The sequence below is a fragment of the Corvus brachyrhynchos genome, unplaced genomic scaffold (assembly GCF_000691975.1).
Source record: "Corvus brachyrhynchos isolate BGI_N302 unplaced genomic scaffold, ASM69197v1 scaffold21, whole genome shotgun sequence".
NCBI lineage: Eukaryota > Metazoa > Chordata > Aves > Passeriformes > Corvidae > Corvus > Corvus brachyrhynchos.
In genome coordinates, this window is record NW_008236924.1 from 4,102,311 (window position 1) to 4,112,199 (window position 9,889).

The 9,889-nt window shown below is 59.8% G+C and overlaps 1 protein-coding gene across 1 annotated transcript in view; it reads left to right on the top strand.

Annotated features, from left to right (window-relative positions):
• The first annotated feature begins 903 nt into the window (after positions 1–903).
• Positions 904–9,889, top strand: part of CDHR2 (cadherin related family member 2) — a 9,994-nt gene continuing 1,008 nt past the window's right edge. Inside the window, exons 1-29 of the mRNA XM_017728170.1 lie at positions 904–933; positions 1,221–1,286; positions 1,736–1,794; positions 2,148–2,213; positions 2,304–2,443; positions 2,651–2,704; positions 2,916–3,005; positions 3,546–3,635; positions 3,946–4,068; positions 4,145–4,288; positions 4,431–4,506; positions 4,706–4,812; positions 4,892–5,122; positions 5,210–5,365; positions 5,584–5,751; positions 6,021–6,082; positions 6,176–6,416; positions 6,516–6,752; positions 7,031–7,100; positions 7,188–7,802; positions 8,053–8,124; positions 8,400–8,449; positions 8,564–8,715; positions 8,906–9,008; positions 9,088–9,176; positions 9,366–9,440; positions 9,535–9,612; positions 9,692–9,752; positions 9,860–9,889. The exon at positions 9,860–9,889 is cut by the window's right edge and continues 13 nt beyond it. Of these exons, the coding sequence (XP_017583659.1) occupies positions 1,246–1,286; positions 1,736–1,794; positions 2,148–2,213; positions 2,304–2,443; positions 2,651–2,704; positions 2,916–3,005; positions 3,546–3,635; positions 3,946–4,068; positions 4,145–4,288; positions 4,431–4,506; positions 4,706–4,812; positions 4,892–5,122; positions 5,210–5,365; positions 5,584–5,751; positions 6,021–6,082; positions 6,176–6,416; positions 6,516–6,752; positions 7,031–7,100; positions 7,188–7,802; positions 8,053–8,124; positions 8,400–8,449; positions 8,564–8,715; positions 8,906–9,008; positions 9,088–9,176; positions 9,366–9,440; positions 9,535–9,612; positions 9,692–9,752; positions 9,860–9,889 (3,480 nt within the window). The 5' untranslated portion in view covers positions 904–933; positions 1,221–1,245. The remainder of the gene's footprint in view (positions 934–1,220; positions 1,287–1,735; positions 1,795–2,147; positions 2,214–2,303; positions 2,444–2,650; positions 2,705–2,915; positions 3,006–3,545; positions 3,636–3,945; positions 4,069–4,144; positions 4,289–4,430; positions 4,507–4,705; positions 4,813–4,891; positions 5,123–5,209; positions 5,366–5,583; positions 5,752–6,020; positions 6,083–6,175; positions 6,417–6,515; positions 6,753–7,030; positions 7,101–7,187; positions 7,803–8,052; positions 8,125–8,399; positions 8,450–8,563; positions 8,716–8,905; positions 9,009–9,087; positions 9,177–9,365; positions 9,441–9,534; positions 9,613–9,691; positions 9,753–9,859) is intronic.

Consider the following 9,889-nt stretch of genomic DNA (forward strand, 5'->3'; position numbering starts at 1 on the left):
CAGAAATCACAGAATCACAGAATCATTTAGGTTGGAAAACATCTCTGAGATCATGCAGCCCAACCTGTGACCCAACACCACCATGTCAACTAGACCATGGCACTAAGTGCCACATCCAGTCTTTCCTTAAACACCTCCAGGGTGTAATTCCACCACGTCCCTGGGCAGCCCATTCCAATGCCTGACAAACCTTTCCCTGAAGAAATTCTTCCTGACGTCCAATCTAATCCTTCACTGGTTGCCAGGGAGAACAGGTCGACTCCCACCTGGCTATAACCTCCTTTCAGGAAGTTGTGGATGTCTCGGGACAGCCCTGGGAGGTGTGAAAGTGCCCCAGGACAGCCAGGGGCAGTTTGCAAAAGGGTGTCCAGCACCAGCCCCAGGAGTCTCGGGGGAGGCATCCTGGGACAGCCCTGGGGGGCTCCAGGGGTAACCCCAGGCAGCTCGTGGGGTGTCTGTGAGGATGCTCTGGAGCAGCCTTTGCAGGAGCTGGGGTGACCCTGGAGCAGCTCTGGAGAGGTTCACTATGGGGTGGTCACAGTCTGTCCCCTGTAGCCCCTTCTCTGGTGTAGGGTGAGATGGGAACCTCAGAGCAGGCTGAGTGTCTGGGGAGACTCCAGAGTTTCTCCAGTATCCAGGCCCTGTGGGTTCCCCAGGGAACAGGGCCACGGATGCAGGGGTCCAACAGGCTGGCCATGCCCCCCCCCACCACCACTTCCCAGCCCTTTTCTGCCTGAGCAGAGCTGGACAATCCAGCCTTGTCCTCAGCGGGTCTGAAGTAGGTCAGGGAGGCTGGACCAAGCCCCTGGGGAGGGGAGTGAGTGGCAGGGGGTGCAGAGGGCCCCAGGCACCTGCCCCAGTAGCCACACCACAAGGTTAGTGCCCACCCCCTGTCCTGATGGGACCCCAGTGTCCCCAGCCCAGGGGATGCAGGTCAATTCCCTAACCCCTCTTTGGTCTCCTGGGGTGGTTCAGGATCCCTCTGCATCCCTGCAGGCTCCACACCCCTTCTGGGAGCCAGGGTCCCATGGGAGCAGGTTGGGGTGGCTAAATCCTGAGGGACAGCACCCAGTATGGAGACCTGGGGACCTGGTTTTGGGAAGCAAGCCAAAAGCTCAGCTGGTGGGAGCTGTGGGATGAGCACAATGAATACGGAAGACAGGAGAGGGATTTCTCACCCCTTAATTGCAGTTAATGATTGATGAATGTGTTTACTGCAGGAGGCAAAGGTCTGGCAGTGTCAAGATGCAAGTGCAGAGGCAGCATCCCCAGGGACACAGCCACAGGTAAGGGATGTCGGCCCCTATCCCGGCCCCCACGGGCACCTTGCTCCCTGCGGGGGGAGGTGAGGGTGTCTGTCAGCTGTGGGGCTGCCCCCAAGCCCTGGCACAAGGAGGGAGACACTGTGGTCGTGCCACGGATCAGACTCCAAGCACTGCCTGGGGAGGCCCTGTTGGGCACAAGCAACGGAGCCTCCAGCCATGCCCAGGGCAGGCTCCTGGGGTCCCCCAAGCCCACCCACAGTCTCCTCTACCTGGAGATCAACCCCGTCCTCCCCTCAGGGAGCCCATGCCCCGGCGTGCAGTGTGGAGCCTGGCGTTTGCTCACCAGCCCAGCTCAGCAGAGGGGACTGTCCCCACCAGCACCTCTCCTGCCCCGGTGGCTGCTCCCCAGGAGGGATTTGGGGGGCAACCCTCAGTTTCTCAGGTGCTTGTTCCCTGGTGTGTGCCCGCAGGCATCCTGGCAGGATGGCATGGCGCTCGTTGGTGCTGCTCCCCTTCCTCCTGGCAACAGGTAAGGACTCTTCTTGGCATCCGGTGTGGGTGGGCAGGAGGTGTTGGAGCTGCTTTCGCCCCCCAACGCTCTTTCTCAATTCCCTGGGGGAAGCTGTGACACCAAAACAGCTGCCTACCCCACTGGAGAGCCGGGCTGGGCTGTGGGGAGAGCATGGGGGCTGCAGCTGGAAGAGAAGTGCGGTCTGGAGGTGTGGGATCAGCGCAAGGATGTGAGGGCTGGGGGCTTCCCCTGCATCCCATGGAGACCCAAACCACATCTGGGAGCTGGGGCTGGAGTGGAGGAGGTGCTGCCAGATGTGGGTCTGGGGTCTGCCGGGCTCAGTGATGGTGCTCAGCTCCTCTTCCCTGCAGTTTCAGGCAACACAGTCCCCATCTTCAACACGACTCTCTTCTACGTGCCTGAGGACCTGGAGCTGGGTGAGTAGGGCGGTCTCGAGAAGGGCCTGGGGTGTCAGAGGAGTGATTGGGGGGTTCTTGGGCGGGGCCTGACACTGCCTGTGCCCCCAGGCCAGTTTGCTTTCAAGCTGGAGGCTTATGACCTAGACAATGACCCTCTCACCTACCAAATCGGAGGGACAGACGCCTTCTACTTCTCTGTCGACTCCAAATCAGGCAATGTGACACTGAGGAACTCCCTGGACCGTGAGGTGTGGGCAGAGGATGGGGGCAGATTTCTCTGCCTGAGTGGGAGTCTGGGGCTATGGGGATGGAGGGCAGAGCCTGTGGGTCACTCCCTGGTCCCAAAACCCAGCTCCTGGAGGGAGAGTTGTCTGGGAGGAGCATCCTACACAGAGGTTGGGGCTCAGCCATCCAAGGATTGAGCCCTGACCGAGTCCTGCCTTGTGTCACCTCAGCTCCAGGCCAGGCTCACCATCACTGCCAGAGTGTCTGATGGTGTAAATAATGAGGTGAGTGCTGGGGCAAGGGCTGGGTGGCTGCAGTGGGAAGGGAGCAGGGTCCCAGCCAGCGCCATAGACAAAGCTCAGTGGGAAGGCAGTTGGAAGTGTGTGGGTGATGCTGGCTGGCTGGCCAGGGTGGGCATGGGGTGCCAGAACTGCATCCAGCTCTGCTGGCCACCATCTCACACAGCCATCCTGTGCCCTCTCTGACACCCGGTAGGTCTCCCAAAAGATGATCATCATCGTGGAGGACCGTAATGACAACGCCCCGGTCTTCCAGTTCCTGCCGTATAACGCCTTCATCCCCGAGGTACCTTCCTGGGACCTCCCAGCCCCCATGGGCAGCAGGGCAAGGGTGCCAGGTGGCTCCTGTGGCGTGGGGGTGCCAGCAGGGGGACAACAACGGGCTGGGAACTGTATGACTCCACACCTGGGTGTGTGGTGACGCTGTGTCTGGGTGTGGGGTCACCGAGGGTGCAGCCAGCACTTGGGAGCACTCCGTGACAGGGCAATTCCCGATGGGAGCTTCTGCGTCACCCTGAGGCGCTGGAATATGGCTGGGACTCTGCCCTTGCAATGAGTTTCTGTTCAGGGTGTGCCCCAAGCTGCCTCTCAGCCCAGGACAGGGTGACACTGGATGGGGTGTGGGGCTGAGTCCTATCCCCATCCAGCAACTCCAGGGCTGGCATGCAGCCCCTGCTCCCAGGGAGCCTCAGGGAGGGTAGCAAGGGGATTCAGGTTCGTCCCTGTGTGTCCCATGGCACTGGGCAGCAGGGCCAGAGCATCCCAGAGCAGGGCTGGCAGGGTCCGAGCCCAGCATCACCCCCTGCTCTGCCACCACCCTGCCCAGAACACGAGCCTGCACAGCATCATCTACACCGTGTTTGCCAACGACAGCGACACCGGGAACGCCTCCAAAGTCAGCTACGGCATCGAGGAGGTGAGCACAGAGCGTTGTGGAGTGGGCCACACCATACCCAAACCCCACCCCTGGGCCACCCCTGTGGAGCTGAGGTGCTGGGGGACATGGCCAGGGCAGCCCCATGTCTCTGGGGGAGCAGGGATGTTTTGGGTCAGGACCCACCGGGCAATGGGTGCAAGGTGCTGAACAGTTGCAGGCCAGGGATGAGCCAGGTTGTAAGGGGTCCCCATGAGCCAAGCCTGGCAGAAGGATGGGGATTGAGCCCCCATCTCTTCTGGGACACCTCTGCTCCCTGCCTTGATGACACAGGCTGATGTCCGCTGCTCAGGTAATCCCAGACAACACAAAGAACCACCAGCTCTTCTACATCCTGCCCAATGGGAGTGTGGTTCTCAATGGCTCACTGGACTATGCCACGAACACATTCTACCAGATCAAGATCCTCGCCAAGGTGGGGACCAGCCGGGCTGTGGGTTCAGGGCTGCCAGGTAAGGGGCTGTGGGACTGACAGGTGCTTTGCTCCTCAGGACAGCGGGGGATTGCTGCACAACAATTGGATCGTCCAGCAGAGCTTTAACTACCTGTCCCTGACCATTGAAGACGTGCCCAACCTGGACCCACGGTTCCTCAATGAGCCCTACTCAGGCTCTGTGCCTGAGAACTGTGACCTGGTCAGGAGCCTGCCTGCCCCAGTGTCATGTCCCTGCCCCTGGCCCTCCCTGGGGGCTCTGATGCCCTGAAGTGTCTGGGCCACCAGGCCTGTGGGCAGTTGGAGATGTCATAGGTCCTGCTCTGATGGCCATGTCCCCACAGGGCACCACTGTGCTGACTGTCACCGCCATGGACCGAGACACAGGGGTGAATGATGAAATCTTGTACAGCATCACCAGTGAGTGATGGGGCAGAATGGGACAGGCAGGGGATGGCACGGTGGAATGAGCAGGAGGGGTGCTCAGGCAGCAAGGGGGACCCTGGAAACTGGTTCTGGGCACCCAAGCTCTGCCAGCCTGACCTACTGGAAGAGAGAGGGCCAGGCCTGCCTTTCCCAGTGGCTGGCGCCACTGGTTCCTGCTGTCCCCTTGTCCTAGATGCCAGTGTTCCTTTTGTTATCAATGTCACAACGGGCACCATCACTGTGAGTGAGCCCCTGGACCGTGAGCAGCTGCCAAGTGAGGAAGTGCTGCTGGAAGTCACGGTGAGTAGGAGGTAGCAAGGGGAACCCCATCCTCTTCCTCTCCCTGGGCCTCTCCAACCTGCTCTCTCCTCCTGCCCAGGCACGTGAGAAGAACCTGGATATCTACGGCAAGGAGGCCCAGACCAGCACCCTGGTGACAGTCTTGGTGACTGATGTCAATGACAACAAGCCCCAGTTCTACAACTGCTCCCTGTCCAGCTGCAACTTCTCTGCCAGTGCCCAGGACAACTTCACGGGCAACATCATAGAGCACTCCTCCTTCAGACTGCCTGTGTCCAACCTCAACATCATTGCCCACGACCCAGATAAGGTAGGAGCCCGTCCACAGGGCTGAGCTGTGGTGCAGGTGTCTGTCCTGGCTGCACCACTCACCCTCACTCTTGTCTCTCCCTGGCAGGGCATCAACAGCAGTTTTGAGCTGAGCCTGCAGGGTCCAAATGCCGCCGCCTTCTCTGTGTTCCCCACAACTATTGTGGGCTCAGGGGAAGTCCAGATCCTGGTGCAAAACTCATCCTTAGTGGACTATGAGATAAGCCATGTCATGGTGGTGCAGGTGGGACTTGTAGGGCTGGCCTGCTGTGGTGGGGGAGTTCCTGCTCCCTGCATGCACTGGGGCACATTGGGGCACAGCCCTTCTATTTTTGGGAGCCAACGCAGAACAGGGCTCTGCCCTGGCAGCTTGTGTGGTGCAGGGGAGCTGGGCTAGAGTGTGACAGGTCTCTCTAATGTCTGGGGACCCATGTGACACACAGTCCCTTCTCAATCCTGCAGATCATTGCTAATGACACGGGGAACCCCACAGACTGCTGCTCCACGGCCACCGTGACCATCGACCTCATCGACACCAATGACCACAACCCTGAGTTCCCCCAGAGCACCTACAACCTGACTGTGATGGAGAACAGCCCTGACGGCACCATCATCTCCCCAAACATCACGGTCAGGCACTGAGCAGGGAGTGGGCACAGCTTACATCCCCAAGCAGGGCACTGGGCACACCTGGCACTTCTAGTACAGCTTGTGCTGAGGACACTGATCTCTTCATGTACACAGGAAGGAGTCAGGGCCAGTGGGTACTCAAGGGTGGGACCCCTTTCCTATCAGGGCCACATTTTTTGGGGTGCTCATTGCCAGCAGCCACTGTCCCAGACTCATCACTGCTTTGAGGTCTGAAACAGATTCACAAGATGCTTCTTTCTGTCTGTTAGGCCTATGATCCAGACAGCGGTATCCTGGGCCAGATCACCTACCAGCTGCTGCCAGAGAGCATGTACGTAAGGGCAGAGCCAGCCACAACCAGGGCATCATCCTGGAGAGGGGGCTCCAGGCCTGAGCCCCAGTGATGGCTCTGTGTATGCCACAGCCGTAAAATCTTCACCGTGAATGCCACAACGGGGGCACTGCTGGTGCACAACGGGAGCTTGCTGGACCGGGAGACTCGCTCCATCTACTACGCCAACCTCCAGGCCAAGGATGGGGGCAACCTGGTGGGCACTGCAGTGCTGGAGATCACTGTGCTGGATGCCAATGACATGGCGCCCGTCATCATTGGCTCCTACTTCATCTCGGTGGAAGAGGGGCAGAACGTTAGTACACAGATCCAGGTGGGTACCAACAGAGGTGGAGGGGTTGAGGGATTGTCAGAGAGCAGGGACCGTTCCTGGAGTGCCCGACAGCCCCATTTCAAATGCTGACCTTTTCAGGCCATTGACAATGACGAGCCTGACAGCCTCAACAGCAAATTGGGCTTCAAGATCTTGCCAGGACTGTTCAGCAACAACTTTACCATCGATGCAGACACAGGTGAGATGCACAGCAAGGAGCCGCTGGACCGCGAGGCCTTGGAAGATGAGCGTGGACAGATGGTGGTGGCAGTGATGGTGTATGACCACGGCGAGCCACAGCTGAGCACCATGGTGAACGTCACCATCACCGTGGGGGTGAGCCCTGGGCACAAGCAGGGACAAGCTGGGGCAGGCTGGGGCTTAGAACTGGGATGGATGGGCAGGGCAGGGATGTGGAATCCCTAGCTGTGGCAGAGGTGCTGTGTCTCCAGGCTTTCTGTGGGGGCAGAGTGAATAGTTGATGCAGGGAGGCAGGAGAGGGCTTGTGTAGCTCCTGCCTGTGGGCAGGCAGGTGCCCACACTCTTGTCCCCAGCCGGCTGTGGGGAACCCTGTTTCCTGAAAGGGCTGCAGCCATGGGCTTTGTCTCCTGCAGGACCTGAACGACAACATTCCCGTGTTCCTCAACCAGTCCTATGAGTACTCAGTCTTTGAAGACTCTCCAGGTAGAAGCTGCATGGCCAGTCTTGTGGGACCAGCAGTGGCCCTGAGTCAGTGCCCACTGCCCACTGCGTGTCTGTCTCCACCTGCAGGGTCCTTCGTGGGCGAGGTGAAGGCCACAGATGCCGACCGGACAGAGATCAATTCCCGCATTTCATTCCAACTTGAAAGAAGCACTGGCTCCAGCAACTTCTTGATCCGCTCATCCCGCCTGGGGCCAGGGAACTACAGCGGGCAGCTGTCTGTAGACCCTGACATGTCCCTGGACTATGACACCCTGCAGCAGAAATTCTTCACCTTGACAGTGCTGGCGGAGAACACGGCCGCAGACAACGCAGGGGACAAGGCCAACGTCTCAGTGATGGTCCACATCCTAGACATCAATGACGAGTCCCCCACCATCCTGCCAGACTCACTGCAGGACGTGTCAGTGGCTGAGAACGGGACGCAGCAGGGTCTGATCCACACGCTGAACGCCTTCGACCCCGACACCAACCACTCGCTGGTCTTCGAGGAGCTGGCGGTCACCTGCTTCAAGGGGGACAGCAGTGCTGAGGACGTGTGCTGGGACTGGTTCGTGCTGACACCCAACGGCACGGTGCTGGTGAACAGCTCAGACATTGACTACGAGGTGTGTGACAGGGTTCTGCTCACGCTGCGGGCTGAAGACCTGTACACTGAGAGGGGCAACCGCTACAGCCAGAACGGTACGGCCCCCACTGCCCGCTCCTTCCACCACCACTGGGCACGGCAGGGGCTGGGACCTGCCTCTCCCACCTCCCATGAGAAGCTGTGGGCAGCAGGGCGGGAGCTGGGTGGTTTGGCTATGGAAGGAAGGTGTCCCCAGCCCTTTTGATCTGAGCCTGCTGGGAGGACAGGGCTCCTACAGGAAGCAGAGGATGGTGCTGCAGGGCTGGTCTGTTGGTGATCGGAGCTCTGCTTTCGGGACCTTTGCAGAAACCCTGAGGATCATCATTATTGATGTGAATGACAACACGCCGGTCTTCGAGGCCATCTCAGAGACTTTTGGTGAGCAGCTGGGGTTGGCACATCACATGGGCTCCTCGCTGCATCCACACATGCCCTGCCACACTCACCAGCAGTGAGGATCTTCCCTGAGCCCAGGGCAGGGCTGTGAGCAGTGGGGGGGCCAGGCTGGGGTTACTCAGTGCTTTCCATGAGGGCTGTGGGGCCAAGGGCAGCAGTGGGGGCTTAGAACCCTGGGGCTGTGTAGGCATGGGGTCTGCAGCAAGTCTGGCTGCTCACCAGCATGACTGCACCATCCATCTGTCTGTTCCTGGCAGTGGTTGTCCCCGAAATCTCTCCTGAGAACCTGCAAGTGGCTACTGTGAAGGTGAGGAGCCGCCTACCTGTATCTGTCAGTCCATGGAGCCTTGTTCACCTGTCCCCACCATGGGCAGGCAGGGGCCATTCCCACCCGTGCTCCTGCCATGCTCTGTCCCTGCAGGCCACAGATGCTGACTCAGGGCAGGGGGGAATCATCACCTTCTCCATCATCAGTGTGGTGCTTGTGGAGGACAACGGGGCCAGTCGGCCCTTTGAGAACCTCTTCAAGGTGTCGACAACGCTCAACAAGGGCACCTACGTCGGGAGTATCCAGTGAGGTCATGGGTCTGGGCCAGGGTGGGGGATGCAACTGCTGCAGGGCCAGGGTGGGCTGGAAAGGGGACAAAGCCTTTCTGGAGTCCTGTCTGGACATGGAAGTAGGGTGGAGCTTGAGGGATGGCAGTGCCATCCTGGGGACATCCTGTGCAGCTCAGTGGGATCGCTGATGTCCCTGTCCTCACAGGGTGGCCAGCAACCTTGATGAATCACTGAAGGGGCAGTACAAGGTGACAGTGGAGGCTTACGACGGCCAGGAACCGGTGCACAGAGCACAGACTGTGCTGGATGTGAGTGTCAACCCCATCCCGCATCCCAGGCCGCCACACACCCGGCCCAGCCCCGCTCACCCCTGCTCCCCACACGCAGATCTTCACGGTGGATCAGAGCTACCGCGTTCGGCTCCAGTTCGTGACAATGGTGGAAGAAGTCCAGAGTAACTCCGAAAGTATTAAATTGTAAGGGGTGCTGGGCCGGGGCTAGGTGTGCACAGCTGGACCCACCAGCTGTGTCTCTCAGCTTCACGGACTGTGAACACAGTGGGCCAGGCAGGTCCCCACCAGAGCAGGGGCTCCATCTGCTTCCTGTGCCCATGAGCAGAACACCAGGATGTCCAGCCCAGCTTGCCCCATCTCTCTTGTTCCTAGGGCCTTGACCACCGTGACCAAGGCAGCAGTCTACGTGGTGGCCATCCGACGCCTTGAGGACACCGCTTACACCCAGTGAGTGGCGGTGAGGAAGGGGACATGGTGGTGGCATCAAGAGTGTCACCCTGGGGCAGGGCACCACACTCCCCCCATCTCTCTGACTCTGCAGGGTGGATGCCAAGTCAGTGATGGAGGCCTACTTCGTGTACAGCAATGGCACTGCCCTGGACGTCAACGACGTGAGCAGGTGAGTGCTGGGGCTGTACATGGGCACTGCCACGTGCTGGAAGCACCCCAGCTGCTCACACCTCTGCTTTCCTTGGCAGACTCATACTGTCTGACGCGCTGGGCTTGGCTGAGCTGGTGAAACTGGGCCTAGCTGTCATTGTGAGTGGGGGAAGGCAAGGGGCACAGGGAGAGGGCAACAACCCCACTGGGGCTGGCTGGGAGCATCCACTGGCTGGAACTGTGCCCTCACCCCTGCTCTGTGCCAGGGCCCTGGGGAGGTGACAAAGCCCACCAAG